Source organism: Oreochromis niloticus, linkage group LG20 (assembly GCF_001858045.2).
Source record: "Oreochromis niloticus isolate F11D_XX linkage group LG20, O_niloticus_UMD_NMBU, whole genome shotgun sequence".
Classification (NCBI taxonomy): Eukaryota; Metazoa; Chordata; class Actinopteri; order Cichliformes; family Cichlidae; genus Oreochromis; species Oreochromis niloticus.
This window is the reverse complement of record NC_031984.2, coordinates 23180426-23202692: the sequence shown is the minus strand read 5'-3', so window position 1 is coordinate 23202692 and position 22267 is coordinate 23180426. Positions and strand designations below refer to the sequence as shown.

The following is a 22267-nucleotide window of genomic DNA, read 5'->3' as shown; positions in this document are numbered from 1 at the left end:
TATTTCTTGTTGTTCCAAAAAGTCAGATAAAGAAAATTTGTTCATATTTATCACACATGAAAGAAAGTCGGGAACCTTATTTTGTTCAGTGATCTCAGTTTTGATAATCATATTAATGAGGTCACCAGAGCGCCTTTCCACAACTTAAAAACATATCAGAAGCTAGAAAATTCCTATTGCAAACTGAGAAATGTGCGAAAGGGTTCATATCGAGCAGGTTGGACTACTGTAATGCTCTAATTGCAGGATTATCCAAATTGTCAGTAGGTGGACTTCATCTTCTTCAGAATGCAGCATACGTGGAAGTTTGAAAATATTACCCCAATATTGAAGTCACTGGATTGAAGTTCTGGTTTCCAGTTCAACAGAGAACTGCCTTTTAAAGTCCTTCTATTAGTTAATGAAGCTCTCAGTGGTTTGGCCCCCAGTTCATTTCTGGTGTACTCTGTGTCTGTAACCCTATTATAACTCTCAAGTCATCAGATGCAGCTCTTTTAACTTGTACCCTGGAATTTTCATTGTCATTTTTTAAATCCACTTAACACTGACCTATAAATCACTTAAGCCTTAAATAGGCCCGTAACTCAAGGGATGAGTCAGTGTTGTGTCTACACATAACAGGCATATTAACATAGAACCGATCTGAAATGTTTTAAGGAACTTTGTTACTAGCAGCCAGCTGCAAGAAAACCAACACAAAAGGAATTTTCACAGATAAAGTGTTTGAATAGGAAAAGGTCCTGATGCAGGATCTGAGAGATGCATCTGGCCCTTCAGGTATTTCATATACTTACTGTTTACTGAAGCCTCATCAGAAATAGTCAGTGGAAGGTTGTCAAGAAGCCATTTTTTAGAACGATGAACAAGGAGAAAAGCCTGACGTATGATAAATTACACAAGAACTATACTGAAAATCGTCCCCAACAGGTCTAATGGAGTGATGAATCCGAACTTGAAATTTCAGCTTAAAATTGTTTTCAATATGTCTGGGAGTCAGGAGTGAGGTAGAGAAGTTCATCACTCCTTTACAGCCATCTGTAAAACACAGCAGAGGCACCTTAATGGTTTGGAGCTGCATTTCACCCAGCCAAAAGTGACGGAATTACGAACACAGAAAAGTAACATAAAATTTTGATCCATTGTGGAATACCATCTAAAAAGCATGTGATTGGCAACAACTTAATTTTTCCACATGCCAATGATCCCAAACACACTGCCGATGCAGTAAAAGATTACGTGGAAATCTTAAATGAATTCTAAGAATGCTGGTGTTCAAGTTTCATCACGACCTTCAGTACATGTAATGTCAGGGATGTTTTCCAAAGTCAACAAGTTGAGTTAGGCTGCTTTTCACAGCAATACAGCTTCTTGGTAGATTTTGAATCCTCTAATCTGTATCAGCATTTAACTGATCACATTTTTCCATAAAGCCGGAATTTTATGTATTACTGTGCATTGTTCTGGCTAAAACCTTAAGGCAGACATCCAGGCCACCCTTGTCCATATCAGTACTGCAGAAATTCTGTAGTGTTATAATGTTATTGTGCAGGAATCTGCATGTAAGGGGTTAGTGTTTACATGGTGTCAATTTCCTGTTTCTTGCACCACTTCTCTGGAGATTCCAAAGAACTGAAACCCTGACACACAATCCCACACTCATAAACAAAGCCTTCCTTAAACGTTTCATTTGAGTCAGCTTTAAAGGAAACCTGCATATCAGTTGAAGTGAGAAATCTTCCTGCTGCTGTCCACTTTGGGCGAGAACTACACTGCTGTTTCAAATTGAGTGAGGGAATTCCAGTGAAACTTGGTTATTTAATTTCCACACTGCCTGCTCTCACAACATGGATCTTATCTTCGTAAGTTTATTTTTTTTTTAATTGATTATCTGAATGATATGTACTTTATTAAAAGGGTACTTTGATGTAAAGTGAAATGATTTATGGTGATTTACAAATGATTTACAAATTTATTAGACCAACTGTCATGAAAACAGAAAATAGATCTGTCAAAATTGTAAATCAGCCAGCACTGTTATTAACTGTCCTCTTTTCTGTGGGGCCTGATTGTGATTTATTTCGCTTGTTAACAACACCTTCTTTATTATGATCTGACTTTTCTATCAAACCTGTGAGCCAGAAAAAAATGTGTGAAGGACCTCTGTAAGGAGAGCAGTTTTAGAAAGAGGTTTCCGAAATGCTTTCCTGGCTGTGACAGAGTCTATTCTCCCAACTCTCTGATGGTCACATTTAGGAAAGTATGGGGGGGAAAAACAAACAAACTTCATCTTATATGTTCTGTCTGGACGATGATTTAAATGGCTAATACTTTTAGCTTCACTACAATTTTTTTCAGCCCTGATTTATGTGGTATTTCGATGCATTTTTATATATTTCTGATGATACTCTTGCTGTCTCTTTGTGGCTGTTTTAATGAAAAATGTCAGTTCTGCTTTGTTTAAGAGATCACCTCAGATCTTCAAACCTCCTTTGTTTCAGGTCTTCCCACTGATACTTGCACTGATTTCCTGTGGACAGAGTCACACTGAGGGGACTGAACAAACTAATGGTTCATGTTACAACTTGTGCCCAGCTGGTAAGATATAATGAGAAACATTATTGTCAGTTATTGGTGTAAAGTCAATGTGAAAGTATCACATTAACTCGTTCCCTTTCTCTCTTTTTCAGGATATCATAAAGTTGGTAACTGTGATGATCAAGTTAAAAAGTACAAATGCAAGAAATGTGAGGTTGGCTTCTACACAGACATAGAAAACTACAGAGAGAAATGCCTTAGGTGTGACTTATGTAATCGTAAGTATCCTGCCCAGTTTCAATTTAGTGTTACACATGTTTTCTGCTTGTGTGATAATGTCGATTAAAGTTAAATTGGACTAAGATAAAACAACTGACTGCTATAATCTTGTCATTTAGATATATGAAACACGGTGCTCTTCTATTCTTTCAGCATAAACCTCTTTTTGTGGTGATCTTGTTATGACAATCTTATATTTGTTTCCGACCAATGTGATGAAGTTGAAACACTTTGATGACTTAAGTCTTTCTAGGATGGGAAACCTTTCAACATTGTGTGTCACTCTTAACCTTCAGAATGTCAGTTTGAGCTTGTACACAGTGAGATTACAGACTTAGCAGTACAATGCCAATATCTGATGTTACGTGCACTCCAGTTTTAACTAACTATTGATTGTCATTGCTTTTGGTTAACGTGACTGTTAGTGTTGGTGAGGTCACAAAGGTAGTTAAAACAATCTATTTGGTGGCTGGACTTTGGGGATTTGCCTTAAGTCCTTCAAGCCCCTGAATGTGCGCTTGTATGTAGATGTGATATCAGGTATCAGGTCTGTTGTTACAAGCGATTCAGCCCCGGTACGACTGTAGTGAGAGTTTAGGTCACATTGCCTGTGATCAGTTAGGCTTGTTCTGAGCTGTTGTTTAACTCCACCAGAGCTCCCCTTTATCGCCAGTTCTGTTCATAACTTTTATGAGGAGAATTTATAGGTGTAGCCATGAGTTCTGAGTGGGTATGCTTTGGTGGAATATGTCTATGTCTTTGCTTTTCACCATATGGTCCTGCTGACTTCATTGAGTGACCGGGACATTTAGCAGCTGGGCTGACGATTAGCATCTCCAATTCTGAGACCTTGGTTCTTGGCTGAAAAGATGTCTAATGACCACTCCTGTTTGGTAGTGATATGCTGCACCAAGTAGAGGAATTCATTCAAGTATCGACAATCGAAGAGGAGTTTCATGTAGAAATTCTGCTTCTCCAGATCTGGTCTTGGGCTACGATGGGTACGATAACCTCCTAAATGAAGTGTTTCATGCCTCTCCAATGTAGAGGAGATTGCAGGGCAGACCAGAAATGCTGGCAATACTATAGCTAAAGGAGGTTGCTGGTAAGAGGAAGTTCTGGGCATCACTGCTTAGACTGCTGCCTCCAGGATAAGCAGTAACACATAGATGATGGCTTGAAGTATGGCATAGATGGACATACTGTGCTTTGCTTTTTCCTCAGATGATGAGATGGTACTAAGGCCCTGCTCCTTTAATAGCAACATAGTGTGTGCCTGTAAACATGGATACTACAATTTAGGGTCTGACCATCTGAGGGAATGCATGAAATGTTCCTGTAGAACATGTCCAAGTAAGTACACTAAAAGAATGTTAAAACATTTGATTGGTGTTCACAGCAGCCAAATTTTTTCATTATCAAGCATAATAACAACTTAAATAAATTCATTCGGTCACCTCCACCGTTAATCCTTTCAGAGAACGATGACTACAGAAGGAAGTGTTTGAAGCAGAAGATTGGGACAGACAAAACATATCAACTGTGACAAGAACACAGGACAACAAATCAATCAGAAATAATATAGAATGCATATATTTACTGCGGTGATAGCTTACAGTGTATATCAGCACCATTATCAAATCTAAACACAGTGTCTGGCTTATAAAATGTGCTCATGTATGTGTAAACCACATTGTTATTACTGAGTTTCGGTAGAATTGCACGACTAGATGTGTCATAATCGCTGTTTGGTTCCAGGGTTTTGAGTTGAAGATTGATTTTTAAAATTTTTGGTTGTATTTTTATTTATATTTTTGTTCTGTGTTCAGGGTTTGTTTTCAATTTACTCTGTTTTGGATTTTCAGTTATTTTTTAGTATTTTGAGTCTCCAGATCTGGTTAAATTGTCAGGATCCCTGGGTTTTCCCTTGTCTAGTTCCCCTTTGACTCGTTATCTTGTAAATATTTATTGTCTGCGTCATCCACTGTTCATTATCACGCGCTCCCTCACAGACCTGTGCTCCTTGCTGGGTGTTTCCCAAATTCCCTAAAAGTGGTTTTTCCAGTGGTTCGTTTTGAACTTGTTTTAACTGCCACCAGTAGAGATTTTATTTTATTTTCCATTTCTCTAGTCCTGCACAGCACTACATTATATAACTTTCTTTCTTTTCTTTTTCTTTTTAATGGTTTGTTTGGTTTGTTTCTGCCACCGGAAAGTACCTTTTTTATCATAAGTCAAAATTTTGGGTTTTTATCTGAAAGCTCTGACTTAAAAACCTCAAAATATTGAGTTATTTTCTCCATTTTTGAGTTATTGTCTCAGAAATTTGATTCATGAAGTTTAGATTTTGAGATAATCTGAAATTCGCTGTTCCAAGGATTTCCACACTTCATCAGTGCCCTCGCTCATCCACTAATCATTTGGTGGTAAATTGGTACTTACTTGTGTCTGGTTTCATTTGTTTAGTTGCATTTCCTCCCCTATCACAATCTAGATTAAGCTCACCTGCATAAAAATGTGTATAAATATCCCTGCCTTTGTTCTTTACCATCTTGTACTGTTTAGTCTTCTTTATGTTGGGGCTTCTCTTCGTTCTTGTCCTTGTTTTGGATTAACAATAACCGTTTTTGGAGTTTTACTCACTGTTTGTTTAGATTACAGCTAGATTACAACACTCGTTCTTTGTTTATTGAAACTCAGTCTCTGTCTTGTGTTTTGAGTCTATATGGATCAATAAGTGTATGTGCTCATATGATCTCATTTTGTTTCCTGTTTCTTGCATCACTTTTCTGAAGACAAAACAGAATTGAAAGTCCCGAGGCTGAAAACATGCAATAACACACTCATACAAATAAACCTGTCCTTAAACCACAGGTTTGAGTCAGCTTCAAAAGAAACTCATTCATCAGCTTAAATCAGAGTGTCTCACCCTGCTGGTGATTACACAATTGTTTTCAATTGAGTGAATCTGAATAAAAATTGGTAAGTAATCCTGTTCGTAGGATTAATTGGATCATCTCCATGTTCAATTTCAAGGGTGCTTTGAGTAGAGTTTTATCGTTTAGTGTTGTGTGAAGCTCATGTTTACATAAAGGTATACAAAGATTATGTCTTAATGACCGCAAGATAAGGTTTGTTAAAAAATTTTTTTTTTTTTTTACAGTTGCTTAAAAGTTATCTTTTATTATGTATATTCTTCAGTGACTGTAAATCATATTTGTTGGTGTCATTATTGCTAGCATACATCCTCGCTGTTGTGGTTTTAGCGTTGATAATCAAACTTCATATTAGTTGCTGAAAATGTTAATGCTGCAGTATTGTGTATAACAGACATGCAGGGTAGAAGAAGGCCTCCTGATTACTGGGATTCCCTGTTGTGGTCTTGCTGCTCTAGGAGCAATATTTTCCTGTGAAAAAGAGTTTCCACAGGACAGTGGAGCAACCTTTCCCAGCAATAACTTGAAGTAATGGTTTTCTGTGGGGTTTTTCTTTATCAGTCTCTCACATCGTGGGGATGTTTCAGTTCAGTTCATCGAGATTCATGGGGATTTGTTCAGAGAGTTTGCTTCACATTTGAGTCTTGAACACTTTGGTATACAGAGGACTTCATGGTCGACTTAGTGCCTGCAAGGTGTCCAGGTCATGTGGCTGTAAAACAAGCCCAGATTATCACCCCTCCACCACCGTGCTGCCTGTTGGTATGAGACGTTTGTATTAATATGCTGCAGAAGCATGGGCTTCAGGTTGTTTGGATATGATATTATAACCCTGCCACAATGATGAACTGCAGTAATTGATTGTTAACACGAACCTGAATGCTCCAGACCTGCAAAATCCCCAAAACATCTGCTTTTACAGAGGAACTCACACTTGCTCACAATCAGTTAATCAAGTGTCTTCAATTATCACTCTATAAGTTTACAGGCAATTATTTAAATTGTATTTGTTTTTACTTATACATATTTAGTTTACAATAATGAAAAATAAATGCAAAATCATTAGAATAGCATTTTCTTAAAGTTTAGTAGTTTGAGAGACTGAAATGCCATTGTTAGAAATTGGATCAGAATTAAATTTTGCAATTTTTTATGTAAAGCATGCAGTTGCATGGGTATGAAAATATAAATAAAAATTTGTCAGACTTTCAGCACTAAAACACACAAGACCAAGTGAAGAGTCACCTTTATATGCATTTGATTGTTGAAGATTGTATAATGTAACAGAGAGAAAAATATCAAACATGTTGAGATTTTGTTTTTAACAGACTGAAAAGAGCAGAGAACTGCAAATGAAGACAGCAATCATTTTTGTACTTACTGCATTGATGGCTTACAGTACTGTATATGAATGTTAAGCACACATTATTAATATTGCTGATTGATGATTACTTGACCACAGTTTAATCAAAATGAATTGGATCGATTTGTTATTGCTGTCTATCAAGTGTGACTATATGTTTTGTGGGTGTTTTATGATTTTACAGGTAATATCTTTGGTGAGCGAAACATTTGCATTGAGTACAAAAACACTGTTTGATTATTAACTGCTTTTAAATTTTCATCTAAAATATGTGTGTGGTTGAGTTGAGCATGCCCTGATTTCAGCAATGGACATGTTGGCTTTTTGCTAGAATGAAGGAAACACGTTTGCAAATTTAACATCTCCCCACATATCTCTTGTATCTCTTGTGCACTCACTCTTCCTGTGGTTTGACTGAGGATGTAACTACCTGTGGTGAACAGCACGTCGATATATGCCAAAAGTCCTCATAACAAGCAGGTTAAGGTTGCCTTACTAACTAATTAATATAGTAATGTCAGAGTGTCTTTGTGTTTACAGCAAGGAGCCAAATGCCTTTCCTTGCACATGTTTTGGTGATTGGTGCAATTATGGCTCCTGCTTTTATATTGAAAAGTCCTATTTTATTTCTGTGCCTGATATGTTGTTTTTTCTCAAACTGCAGCACAGCTGGGCTTGAAAAAGGAGGTTATGCTGTATTGTGTAATTTACACTGAAATGTAGTCAGAAACATTGAAATGACTTTAAGCTTTATGTTAGGGCTCAAATCTCTAAAAAAACAAACAAACATTGATTTTTAACCAGATTTAGCAGAAAAATAAAGAAAACCATGTCTTCTTGAAGATGGGCGATCGTGGCTCAAGAGTTTGCGGTTCGTCTTGTAATCGGAAGGTTGCTGGTTCGAGCCCCGGCTCGGACAGTCTCAGTCGTTGTGTCCTTGGGCAAGACACTTCACCTGTTGCCTACTGGTGGTAGTCAGAGGGCCCGGTGGCGCCAGTGTCCGGCAGCCTCGCCTCTGTTAGTGCGCCCCAGGGCAGCTGTGGCTACAATGTAGCTTGCCATCACCAGTGTGTGAATGGGTGGATGACTGAATACAGTGTAAAGTGCTTTGGGGTCCATAGGGACTAAGTAAAGTGCTATACAAATACAGGCCATTCCAAGGTGTGTACCATCTTTTTATTAGTACTGGACATCTTGCTAGCACCCCATGTAATTTAAAAACGATATTTCTTCGTATTCTAAATATAAATTCTAAATATATGCCTCTTGAAGGTGTAACTTCACACCTCTTGTCATAAGCGTGGTGCTCGGTTAAACTGTCAAACAGGTTATAAACAGATTTTTGGACCAATGAAAAGTTGATTGGAGAAAGTATTAAGTTACCTGAAAGTGATTGCAGTTAAAAAAATAATAATTAGGAACTAAATGACAACTATACTCACATATGTGTTTGTGTTGTGTTTGAATGAACAGTGAAGCAGACGACTGCTAACAGCAAAGTAGACTTTTATGTTGGAATAAAAAAGGAAGATTTCCATAATGAAAAGAGGTTAAAGAGAAAGAGGTTGTTTTAAAGCCAATAAAATACGTAACATGTTCACAGTGTACCAGCCCTCCTTTTATACTCTACAGTCCCCAACACTACCCCACCGCAGATCTAACTGCACCACTGTTCCTGGCGGGTTGTCACATGATCTGACCTTATTTCCTGCTTTTATCTACACTTCTTTGAAGACACCCCATGGAACTGAAACCCCGTACCCCCAAACACGATCACACAGTCACACAATCAGAGTCTTCCTCAAACCTAAAACCCCAAAGATGAATCTTACCCTAGTAAGTGATACTTTTTTATAGATTTGAGCTGGATTGAGAAAAACAGTGTTTTTCTAAATGCAGTTTTCATCTGAATGCTTTTTAATTATTATTGTCATGGGAACTATTGGAAAGGATTGTGACTGAATAAGCGGATACAAACATTATGTCTTAATGACTGCGAGATAAATTATTGTATTTATCTGTTAATTGTGACTAATTGTTAAATTTGAGAGTTTGAGTGACTGTAAATCACATTGCTGTCAGTCCTATAGCTAGTTCATCTTCACTGTTTAGGTTTCCATTTTTCGTGTTGTTATTGAAGCTCCAAGTGTAACTGCATATATCTGTCATTGGTCCTGGACCTAGCAGACCTTTAAGTTGTGTTTATTGTTAAATACTTTTTGCTTGAGTTTTAGTTCATGTAGTGTTTTTGGAGCTATGAGTTTCATTTCTAATTGATGTTCGCTGTTTGGTTTTGCCATGTTTCTGTTCACTGGTTTTCTTGGTTTGTCACCTTTTACATTCCAGTGTCTGTTTGTAGTTATTGCACGAGTTCCAGTTTATCCTTTCTCTAATTTGTTCCCTGATGTTCAGTCTTTGTCTCATTTTCCTTTGTGTTAAGTTTACCGTTGTGCCAGAGTTTTGATTTATTGATTCATCTTTTGTTCATCTTCCAGGTTGCACTTATTTCAATTTTTAGATTTTACCTGGTGCATTTGTGCTGAAAATATACAATAATCTGTCACAATAATTAGAAGATAGTAATGCAGGAAGAACCTCTAACAGTACAACTGCTAGTCATATTTCAGAGACTTAAATAATCTGTATTTAATGTAAAAAGTTAGCAGAAGGATTACCTGTGTTTTATATGTTATTATTGGGCAGCCAACATCCATGAATATAAGTGTCCAGGTTTAGGAAGAGGAGGATGAAGAAGCCCACAGTGTGTAAAACTGGAAGAATATTCCAGTAAGCTGGTATCACTGGGCTCTCAGCCCTGTCATCTCCTATCACTCAACAGTGCAGCCCATATCACAAGGGTTTTTAAAAAAGTCTATATTGTTTGTATGATCAGTTTTCCTCTCCTGAACTCTTTTCTCTCACCTGTGTCTGAAAATATTTGACCTTTGTGGTGGACGTCTGTAGAGAGAATAGCATTGTTTCACTTTAGACAAGGGTTTGCATTCCCTGGTATGTATTTGCATAGATTTAGCTTTCTTAATCTCTTGAGGCCTCACAGCACAGCTACTGGATATTCACCTACTGTGAAAGTGTATAGATATTAGAGTAATGTTTGTATGTCCTTCAATGTGCATAATAAGCACATATGTAGGACTGCTTTTTTCCACTCAGAGTGATGCTGAAAAACTGGTTCATGCATTTATTACTTCTAGGCTGGACTACTGTAATTCATTATTATCAGGATGTCCTAAAAACTCCCTGAAAAGCCTTCAGATGATCCAAAACGCTGCAGCAGGAACAGAACTCTTTTCTCCCATACTGGCTTCTCTTCATTGGCTCCCTGTTAAATCCACAATTAAATTTAAAATCCTTCTCATCACATTTAAGTTCTGTAGTAATTTTATACATACGTACATAAGATTACATACATACATAAGATTAACAGCGTAACAGCGTACATAAGATTTCCTGGAGGAGGACAGACATTTGTTTAGAACTCTTAAAGATGTCCAAGAAGCGAGCTCCTTTAAGCAATTACTTTGGTGTTCCTCCACCTCCAAAGGAAGAAGCGCAAAAGAAGCGCGTATTCTCAGAAAAGTGGTTGCAGGAGGTGAGCTGGCTTCAAACAAATGATGAACGCACAGAGATGTGGTGTAGAATATGCCACGAAAATCCCACTCTAGCGGACAAAAACAGTGCCTTTTATATGGCGTTACAACTTCTTATCTGGTGCGCATCTTTTATTTTGACAGTGAATGCGCACCTGCGGACCACTTATGTGCACCCCTGCTCATAACTCACCAATATGTATGAGGAAAGAGCAATAGAGATGAGGGTGACATCCAGGTACCTGTAGCCACATGTTTAGCCACAGACGGATATTTTCTGGTTATTTCAATATATAAAATATGTGAGGATGGCATCTTCACAGGAAAACCACAGAGAGAAATATCTCAGGTGTAGTGTCTGTGAGCGTAAGGATCCTACTCATCTTCCATTAACTGTGATGTGTGCCGTCAGTATGTGTGATAAAGCTGAAGGGGGATCAAATTTAAACTTAACCAAAATAAAAGTGCATGATCTCTTTTCATGACGAGTATATTATGACGGTCTTAACATTGTATTTTACAAATAACCCGCAGAGTATCATTTTGAGAGGATGCAAACTGAGACTGCTGACCACATGAATATTGGCACAGCATTTAGAAATGACCTTTTTCTCCACTAAAACTAAAACTAATGAAAAGACACTGACTGAGAGAACAACATGTAGTCCTGTGGCCTTGTCAGAGCTGTGTATTCCAGTTATTTGGACTAAGATGAAAAAACTGCATCTTGATTTTCCCTCAGATAAAGCGATGGTCATAAAGCCCTGCGTCTTTAACAGTAACACAGTGTGTGGCAGTAAAAAACAAAAACTCCAATTCAGAATCTGCTGTTTCACTGATCTGCATGAAATGTAACTGTCAAGATTGTCCAAGTAAGTAAACTCAAAGGATGTTAAAGCACTAGATTGATATTCACACCGTGCTGTTTAATAATTCATTCTAATAACAAGCTCCCTTGTAAATACATGTAGTCAGTCACCTTCACCTTTATTCAGAAAATGATGACTAAACGAGGAAGCACCTGCAGTAGAAGATTGTACAACGAAAGAGACAAAAACATATCAAATATGCTTAGATTGTTTGTGACGGCACATAGCACTACAAATGAAGGCAGCAACCAGATAACATACACAGACTTACAGTAAATTGTATATAAATTCTATATAACAGTGTGCACATATTTTTAATATTGCAACTCGAGTCATGTTTGTGCATTTAATTTGTATAACCTTCTCAGGGTGCTTAGCTAACCAGCAGTTTATTCAAGACGAGCGGCAACAACCAGATCGATGCAATAAAATGATTTAAACAACATTTTTTCAGTGTGTTATCTCTTCCCACACTGTGATGTAATTTAAAAAAACATTTTGGTTAAGTTTTTTAGTGCTTTTTTGTTAACTAAAACAATTTTCTGAACACATTCTGAGCACTCCTGAGTCCTGAGCCCCCAAACACGCAATAACACATCCATAGAAATAAACCTGTCGTTAAACCACAGGTTTGAGTCAGCTTTAAAGGAAACCTATTAATCAGCTCACGTCAGTGTTCCTCATCCTGCTGGTGATGAGTCGATTGTTTTCAGTTGAGTGAATTTTATTAAAAATTGGTTTAACTTCCACACTGCCTGCTCTATTCCAGTTTGTAGGTTTAATTTGGATCATCTGCATATTCAATTTCAAGGCTGCTTTAGTGCAGTTTTGTCTGAGTTGAGTTTTAATATTCAGTGTCATGCGACACTCAACAAAAATTACGTGTTAATGACTAAATAAAAGTCTTTTGTTTATTAAGTCTAGTATTTTTATTTTGTTTGTTCTTGAGTGACTGTAAATCGTACTGCTGTTATTACAACAGCTAGTGTACATCCACACTGTTATCTTCTTTGTTTTTAGTGTTAATATAAAGCTCCCTATGTAACTGCATTTGGCAGCTAAACAGTAGACATAGTCGGTAACTGAGGCAAAGAAGGCTTTTTAATTATTCGGATCCTAGGTCACGGTCTCGCTGCTCCAGAAACAACAATTTCTACAGTCATAAAAACACGAAATAAACCTTTGTCAGTATTGTGGAAGTATAACACTAACTTTCCTCTTTTCTCTTTCTCTGTCCCAGGTTGTCATAAAGGTGGTACCTGTGACGAGCCAATTGAAAAGTACAGATTCAAAAGATGTGGCAAAAGATGGCACCTACATGGAAATGAAAAACCATATGGGGAAATGTCAAGTGTGAGTCATGTGTTTGTAAGTATCCTGCTCAGCTTCCAGTGAATAGACACATGTGGTAGTGTGAGAAAATGTAAGAGGATCTGGAGTTAAATCTGACTAAAATAAAATGTTAGGATGAATATTTAATATATATATATGTAGTATAATATGGTCTTTTGTTCCTGCAACTTTTCACAATGATATTTTGGTGATCTCATATTTATGTTCAACCACTTTTATGAAGTCAGGACTCTTGAATGAAATCTGTTGAGTCTGGGAAATCTTGTCAGACTTGTGTTTCATTATGAACAGGAAGAGTATCGGGCTGAGGTAGTTTCACAGGCTGGAGACTTTGCGGTGTAATTATATCATTTAGAAAATACCCTTGTGTCCACCAAACTACTGTTCATATGCCAGCTTACATAATGCAGCAACGCTTTCACTTAAAATAAGTAAATAAATGAATGATTACATGAATTCAGCCACCTTCATTTTCCTTTCAGAGAATGCTGACTAAACAAAGAATTGCCAGCAATGCCAAAGGTAGAAGACGGTACAGGGAAAGTTTTATGACTTTAAAGGATTTGCATGAACTAGAAAAACACTTTTAATTGCTTTTAAATTCTGATCTAAATATATTTGTGGTTGAGTCGAGCATTTCGTGTTTTCTTTAGGCTTTTTAGTCAGAATGGAGGAAACACGTTTGCAAATTTAACCTCCGTGCACATCTCTTGTGCACTCACTGCTCCTGTGGTTTGACTGTGGGCATGATTAACTGTGGTGACGAGCAATGCCAACAGTGTCTAATAATAAGAAGGTTATGGGTTGCCTGGCTAACTCAGAAAGCACATGTGAAATGCTAGTTTCATAGATCGTTCTTAAAGAGTAAACAGGCTCCCTGGATCTCCTGCTTCCTCTGCACCTCGGAGGACGCTCCATGCAATAACAGAGAGAATCTTACGCTGAAAGACTGTTGAAGATATCCACTTTATTTGATTAGTTTGGTTTACTGAACTTTGATCTGAGATCCAAATGAACCTGTGGGCAGACCTCATCATTTACACAGAAAAGGCATAATGATTTTAGGAGCAGCAACCATTTGAGTCTTCATATCAGGGTTTCACTATCTCTTAACACCTTTTTAGATATGCCATCAGCTTCCTGTGTTGACAATACCAGTCTCTTTCCTTATTTATAGGACAGCATATCAGATTGAACCAGATTGAACCAGAATGCAGGAGGAAACATGCTAAAGCATCATTTACATATCTATCCACAGCTGTGCAGTTTCTCTTAAAGTATGCCCAAATCTTAGTTACAATTACAAAAACATTATTTATTTTATTGATTAACAAAAGAAAACAAAAAAAAATTGCATTGTTCTTCTCTATAGTGAATATGTTATTCAGACATTACCAGTGCTTGTTGCTGCATCACTGGGGAGAACTTGGAAAGTGTCTAAGTGAGATTTCTGACATTTGGTAGAAAGCAGGTAAGATGGCAGAAAAAGGATCTTAATCATTCAAATATAAGTTGTACAATGAAGGATTAACTTTAAGAGCCAATCTGTATGAAAGAGGGATCCAAATTCAGAGTGCAGATCTGATCTGGAAATGATTAAATTCTCCTGCAGGCAAAGAATTTTATCAACCAGCAACTTGAATGATAAATCAGTGTGTTCAATAAATACAGAAAAGAGTATAATGTAGTCAGATCACATTATTATACAACATTTGCTGGCTTTCTTTTCCCATTACTGCTCCAACAAGTCTCTCGACTGGGTTGACAACACCTTGGTGTCAAGGCATCCATCCGTCTGTCCATGTACTTGTGGGTTTGGGCAGTACATGGATTGACGGATGGATGCTCCAACTGTAGCTCCAGCTTCAACAGCAAAAGCTTTGATGAACGCTTCAGATCTTCAAATTCATCGAGTTTCATATGACTATTAGTGAGTTAAAAACCACTGGACGTTATTACTGCTCATGTTGTCTTTTTGACTCCCACCTCAGCGCTTTATGACTCATTAGATCAAATGTATTGACACATCATAAGAGACATGGATATTTTGGGATATTTTTGTAAGTCTCAAATTTCCCCATTTTTAAATGTAGCATCGTTACATCAGTGTGTCTTTGTGTCTACAGCAGGAAGCCAAACGCCTGTGATAGCTCCTGGATGTATTTCGGAAAGCATTGTTTTACTTCTGTGCCTGATTTGCATTGCTCTTTCTCAAACTTGAAAAAGGCTAGGCTGTAGTTTTTAATTTACACTGAAGTCAGCACTCCATGCAATATTAACAATGTATTCCTTTGGATTATAAATTCTATTTTTTAAACCTGTATACTTCTTTTTGGTGTATTTTTTCACTCCGTGACATAAGTGTGGCATTCAGTTAAATTGTCAAAACACGCACTGAAAAGAATTTGCGAACCAATAAAATGTGATTGGTGTAGATTTATATGTCGGATCAAAAGAGGAAGAATGAATATTCACTCCTCTGATGTGATAAACAACTGAGTTAACCACATTTGTTTGATTCTCATTGTGGTCCCATCCTTCTTTTTTCTCTTGTTTTTGAAGTTTGAATGAAAAGTAGGTTGCTTTAGAGCCAGTAACATGGCCAACACCTTCACGGTGTACAACACCTCCTCTTACATGCCCCACTCCGCACCACCATCAGATCTAACCACACTGTCCAGCTTGTGAAATATCCCCATGTATGTCACCAAGGCTTTTGTCTGAACCACATCATTATCACTGAGATTCAGTGGAATTACACTGTCACTATGTGCGTATGCGTCTGTCTGTAAGGGGTGGGTGGTTACATCTGACTTTGTTTCCTGTTTCTCGCAACACTTCTCTGAACACTCCAAAGAACTGAAAGCCCTGACCCACAAACACACTCACACACACACTCACACAAACAAAGCCTTCCTAAAACCGTTAATTTGAGTCAGCTTTAAAGGAAATCTACACATCAGCTCAGTCAGAGTGCCTCGTCCTGCTGGTGAAAACGACATTGTTTTGCTTTCAAATGAGTGAATTTCAGCATAAGTTGGTTGTTTAACTTCCACACTGCCTGCTCTCCCAAAATGAACCTTGTCTTGGTAAGTAATCCTGTTCATAGGTTTGATCTGGATCATCTGCGTGTTTAATTTCAAGGGTGCTTTAATGCAGTTTCCTCTGAGTGGATTTTCATTATTCATTGTGATGGGAACTATCGGAAAAGATTATGTTTGGATAAGAGGAAGCAAACGTTATGTCTTTATGACTGCAAGATAAATATTTATGATTATTTATTTAATATTTTCTAAGAGCTCTTCCTGCGTATATTCTCGAGTAGCGGTAAATCTCATTGCTGCCATGACTACAGCTAGTGTACATCCTCACTGTTGTGGTTTCTGTTTTTATTGTTGGTAATTAGAGCTCCATATGTAGCGTATGTACGTTAGTTGCTGCAAAATCGTTAAGGCTGTAGTGACATGTAGTTGTATGTGGATGAATGAAGGGAAGAAGTTCTGTGGATTACTGCAGCTTGGTCTTGCAGCTCTGGGTGCAGCGAGACTGTGACGTTTAATAACGTGGGACATTTACATGAGCTGTACCTAATGATTATTTACGTTCTCTTTATGCATTATTCACATTTACCCACCTTAAAGAGAGCAAGGTTCTTGTCATAATACATAAATAAATAATAAATGTAAAGACAACGACCAATAGTTTTCTTAAGGTTTACCTTTGAGAGACTGAAATCACTCTATTGAAAATATACAATAACTCACAATAATGAGAGGAGAGTCACAGATGAAGAACTCTTAACAATACTGCAAGCTATATTTCAGGGATCTAAATAATCACAAATGTAGGGAAAAGTTAGCAGAAGGATTCCCTTTGTTTTAGGTGTTATTATTGGGCAGCCAACATCAATAATTTTAAGTGTTTTGGGGTTTAGGAAAAGGAAGATGAAGAAGGCCACAGTGTGTAAAACTGGAAGAATATTCCAGTAAGCTGGTAGCACCGGGCTCTCTGACCTGTCATCTCCTATTGCTCAACAGTTTTTCCAACTTATCTCTTTTCTGTGGGGCCACGTTGTAATTTATTTTACTTGGTAAGGACGCATATCACAAGATGTTTTTTTGGTGGGGGGGGGCTTTGTATTATATTATTTGTATGATCACTTTTCCTCTTCTGAACTTTAATCACTCACCTAAGAGTCAGAAATATTTGACCTTTGTGGTGGACGTCTGTAGAGAGAATATTGTTTTTCACTCTGTGGTATATATTTATATATATTTTAACACGCAGTACAGCTACAGCTGCTTGGATATTCACCTACTGCAGACATGTGCGAACATTACTTATACATTTAACAGTATAAGTTATTAATCACTCAGGTTCATATCTCACCGATATGTATCGGGGAAGTTTTGGAAATGAGGATGACATCCAGGTACCATATTTTTGGACTGAGGTTTGCAATATGAGTCATGTATGTGAGAACTCTGACGGTCAAGAAGAGTCTTAGTTCATTAGCTCTGGGTGGAGGATGGTCCAAGTACTCTGACACGTTTTCCGTTCTGTCTTCAAAACGGACCGAGTCTCCACTGATCTGCGTGGCATATTTTTTCTGTCATTCTGCTTTGGTAGAAAAACAACTGCCTGCTGCACGATGTGCATGCTAGAGTTCAGAAAGTGTGTTGAACCTTTAATGGCAGTGGAAAATTTACATTTTCAATGAACATGTTTCTCTTTGATGATATATAAAAAGTTTTTCCTCGCCAGTGACTCTTTCTGTCATTTTGTTTCAGCTTTTGTGACCAAATGTCAGTCCTGCTCACACACGAGCACCTTAACCCTCATTTAACACCTCAGATCTTCAGATCTCATTTTTTTTTGTTTCAGGTCTTTCCACTGATACTTGCACTGACTTCCTGTGGACAGAGTCACACTGAGGGGATCGAACAAACTGATGGTTCATGTTACAATTTGTGCCCAGCTGGTAAGATATACAGAGGATTATTGTTGCCAATTATTGTCCTTCGTGAAGTCATTGTGGAAGTATCACATTAACTCGTAACCTTTCTCCTTCTCTCTCTCTTTCCCAGGATATCATAAAGTTGGTAACTGTGATGATCAAGTTAAAAAGTACAAATGCAAGAAATGTGAGGATGGCTTCTACACAGACATAGAAAACTACAGAGAGAAATGCCTTAGGTGTGAACAGTGTAATCGTAAGTATCCTGCTCATTTTCAGTTTGCTGCTACACATACTGTCAGCTCGTGTGATAAAGTTTAAGGGCGTTCGAGTTCAAATTGGACTGAAATAAAACCGATGGATATTTTCTGGTTATTTCAATATCTAAAACATGTGAGGATGGCACCTTTACTGGAAAACCACAGAAAGAAACGTGGACTAAAATAAAACAGTAGACTGGTATTTTCTGTTTATTTGGTCTTATAAAAGACAATGCTATTCTTTGCTGCATCTAAGATCTCTTTTAATTATGAGCGTATTATAATGATCTCATATTTCTGTTAAACCAGTTTGATGCAGTGGAGTGAAATAAATATTTAGCGTGGGAAATCTTAATATAATAGTAACTGTATTTCAGTAATAACATCAGTGCCAGTTTGAGTATTCACTTTGCATGGAGACTTGCACTGTGACAACAACACGTGAATTTGTGTACGTACCAGTTTGAGCTCTCCGTTAACATATTGATTCCTTCTGTTTACATTTCAACTGAGTTTCACATAAATATTGAAGCGGAACTGGGAAAAATCATTTTATGTGCTAATTGACGAGAAGAATGTGACAGTAGAAAATAACATGTGGTCCCATGGCCTTATCGGGACTGCGTTTTTCAGTTATTTGGACTGAGATGGAAACACTGTATTTTGCTTTTCCCCCAGATGATGAGGTGGTAATAGAGCCCTGCATCTTTAACAGGAGCATAGTGTGTGGCTGCAAAGAGGGATACTACAATTCAGGATCTGATTCACTGCAATGTTCAAAATGTTCCTGCGAGCACTGCCCACGTAAGTAACCTCAAAGGATTTTAAAGCATTAGATTGATATTCACTGCAGCCAAACTGATTCATTTTCTAATATAATAACAATCTCACTTCTAAATACATACATTCACAGTCACTCTTATGTTCCTTTCAGACAATGCTGACTACAAAGCGAAGTGCTCACCCCCCTCGAGGTAGAAGACTTTACAATGTAACAGAAAATAAACAACAAAACATATACAGTGTGCTTAAATTTTGTTTGCGACGGACTGACAAGAACACACAGAACTGCAAATGAAAGCGCCAATGATATAAAATACATATACTTACTGTGGTGATAGCTTACACTGTATTGTATGTGAATACTGTCTACAGGTATACACCAAGATTGCAGTGTTTGTTCAGTGATGTTTGTGCATTTAATGTGTATCAACTTCTGGTGACGTTTAGAGGGCCACTAACTTACTCAAGATAAATGGTAACTATTTGTCAGTGCTAACTAAAATGTGATCTACAATCTGTTTGTGGTTCAGTTAAACATGGCCTGATTTCAGCAGGGGACGTGTTGGCTTTTTGTTAGAATGGAGGAAACAAGGTTACAAATTTCTCTCCCCCCTCCCATATTTCCTGTGGTTTGACTGAGGCCCTGACTACCTGTGCTAAATAACATGCCTGCAGATGACAAAAGTCCTGATAATAGGCAGGTTAGGGTTGCTTTTCAAGCACTGTTCTCCAGTTTTACACATTTGTATTAAAGAACAGACACATCCATGGACAACCATGTTTACCTTTCTATAACCATTTCTTCTGATCATTGTGCCATAATGTCTTTTTTAAAGGATACAAATAGAGCCACAAGATGTCTCTTATTATGTGGGACTGTCCTTTGTCCCCGATGTCCCACATATTGATCGACTCTGCAGGATTTGCATTTGCACTGAGTGAAAGTGCAAGTGCAAAGGATTTGCAAAAGTGTGGCTTTTACTCAGCTTTTACTCAGGCTTTTTAATATTTTTCAGTGAAGCTCAGCCTGTCTAATGCTACTCCCATCAGGGAAAGACACCACCAAAAAGTAGCAAGGCATCCAACTTTTAGTGGAAAAGACTGAAACAACCACAAAGAAACACAAAGCGTTTTTGCCTCTTTGGATAAAATTATTCTTCTGGTCCACACTAGGAAAGATATAGCATGAAATGACAGAGTATATATGTGTCATAATTAGCTAACAAAATGATACAATTGTCAGATAGAGCTAAAAAAACAACAAAAAAACCCCACTCAAAAATCAATGTTCCTCCCTACCAAAATGCAACCAGGCAGAACACCAGCTGGAATAACTTAAAGAGAACTATGGGATTAAATAAGGACTATATGATAAGAACATAGCTTCGCCTTCCCTTTATCCTTACATTTACTTAGAAAGAGAGTTGGAAAAGTTACTTTTAAATTATTAATTTGGTCTTTGCATAATAAATTAAAATCTGGTAACCTGTTGTTGGATATGAAAATTTCTGACTACCTCAAAACATTCCTAACAGTCCCCACGGAGTCACACACAAATATTATTGTTTTCCTCAAACTGGGGTCTGAGCAGCCTAGATGCAAAATGTTTGAATGTTTTTCCAATGCTGCTAGGAACCGTCAATGTTCAAAGTTCAGCCTTCAAAGGAATAATCTCCGATTAGTTCCTTTTTCTGTCTCTCTGCAAGCAAGCACACAGAGGAGAACTTAAACTAACAGACTGACTTTTGCAGACATCATATTCATTTCAATTTTGCTCCTGTCGTGTGTAAAAATGCATTCCAAAATTTAATTCAGATTCAGGCTGCATAAGCTTTAGCTTTTAATGCTTCATTAGCTTTTAATGTCAGGATAAATACGTGTTGTCAGATGATTTCTATACTGTTTTTTATTTTTTTTTAAGTTATAGGCAAAAGCCTACTACAGCTTCGACAAATCCATCTACAACTCGAATTGTGTCTTCAACCACAGTGGCAAACAAAAGTAAGTGAATCTTTAATTATGTGTGTCATTTTGTCTGATTGACTTTTTGTGAAGGTTAGGAGAGCCAGCAAAAACAATGAGCCCTAAGCATTCAAGTAGATCTTTAGGAAAAGGAGATTTGAAAACAAGATGTGATACTGTGGGTTTGCTTTTCAAGCTTTTTGGGCCACACATCCCAAGAATATTGCTGACATAAAGCGGCTCTATTTAAAAGAAGGGCAAAAATTCCTCCTGACCGTACTGCAGATTTGATCTGCAACTACTTAAAAAAGCTCGACTGAGGCTCTCGGAGCCAGATTACTAAATGCACAAGCACCAAGAATAATTAATAATAAAGTTTAAAATTGTATTTTCTTAAAGTATGTTAATGCAAACGCATTGTGTTGTCTATCCTTGTATACCAGAAGATCACATCACATTATATATCCCACTAATGTTGAGAAGTAATTCCAAACCTGCTTTTTTTTTCGTTGTACGACAGGATTGATGCCTACAACTGTTACACCAGCTTCAACTTCAACTCCCGACCCAAACAAACCTCTAGTTTCAACATCCAAGGCTACCACGAAAACATCAAATCCTCATATAACAGAGATTCCACGTAACCGTTAGTGCTCATTTTATATTTTAACAAGACATTTGATACATTAACTTACTGCCCTTGGTTTTGTAGTTTAGTTTTATGACGTATCACACTTGCTATGGACATTTTAGCAGGTTTAGCAGCCTCTGATTGTTATCCAATTTACATGGAGGATAAAGACAAAATAACCTTATGTCAGAACTTATTGATGTGGAGTGTGTCTTTGTGTCCACAGCGGGGAGTGCAGGAATTTTTCTCGCAGTGATTAGCTTTCTGTTGCTCTCATGGTTCCTGCTGATCTGCACCATGAAGATATTCAAACACAAAGACAGTTTTTGCTGGAGAAGGAGGAAAGAGGCTGAAGTCTCCCAGAACGGTAATCTGCAGTAAATAAATCCAATAAAGTACCTGTGTGTTGTATTGAAGTACACATTTGAAATGTTTGCATTTCATATGAGATTTATGTAACTTCATCTTCTTTAAAACTCAATGGCACAAATTTAAGGTTAAATGTTACCTTTGTTACTTTTGTCAGTCCTTTATTTCTATTGCCTTAATTGTAATTTGTTTTTCAAGTGCTTTGAATTGAATAATCGCTTTTATTCATCAGAGTATGTTTTCCACAACTACCACAGAACATTAATATACAGTACATAGAGTAAACAGTACAGGCACTTAGCGTTTTGGTAGAGACATTCATGTAGTTTTCATATGGCTAATATCAAAGTTAGTAAGTAAGT

General features: G+C 37.4%; 1 protein-coding gene across 2 annotated transcripts in view; it reads left to right on the top strand.

The window, feature by feature from the left end:
• The first annotated feature begins 75 nt into the window (after nt 1-75).
• si:ch211-112c15.8 (tumor necrosis factor receptor superfamily member 8) overlaps nt 76-22267 on the top strand; it is a 28304-nt gene continuing 6112 nt past the window's right edge. Inside the window, exons 1-11 of one of the 2 annotated variants that reach the window (XM_005478264.4) lie at nt 76-1859; nt 2499-2595; nt 2688-2813; nt 12831-12958; nt 17828-17924; nt 18031-18156; nt 18839-18964; nt 19095-19134; nt 20865-20944; nt 21426-21551; nt 21763-21903. In XM_005478264.4, coding sequence (XP_005478321.3) covers nt 1845-1859; nt 2499-2595; nt 2688-2813; nt 12831-12958; nt 17828-17924; nt 18031-18156; nt 18839-18964; nt 19095-19134; nt 20865-20944; nt 21426-21551; nt 21763-21903 — 1102 coding nt within the window. In that variant the 5' untranslated portion in view covers nt 76-1844. Of the gene's footprint in view, nt 1860-2498; nt 2596-2687; nt 2814-12830; nt 12959-14072; nt 16033-17827; nt 17925-18030; nt 18157-18838; nt 18965-19094; nt 19135-20864; nt 20945-21425; nt 21552-21762; nt 21904-22267 lie in introns of those variants that run through there. The other variant, XM_013271121.3, reaches the window with a different exon arrangement.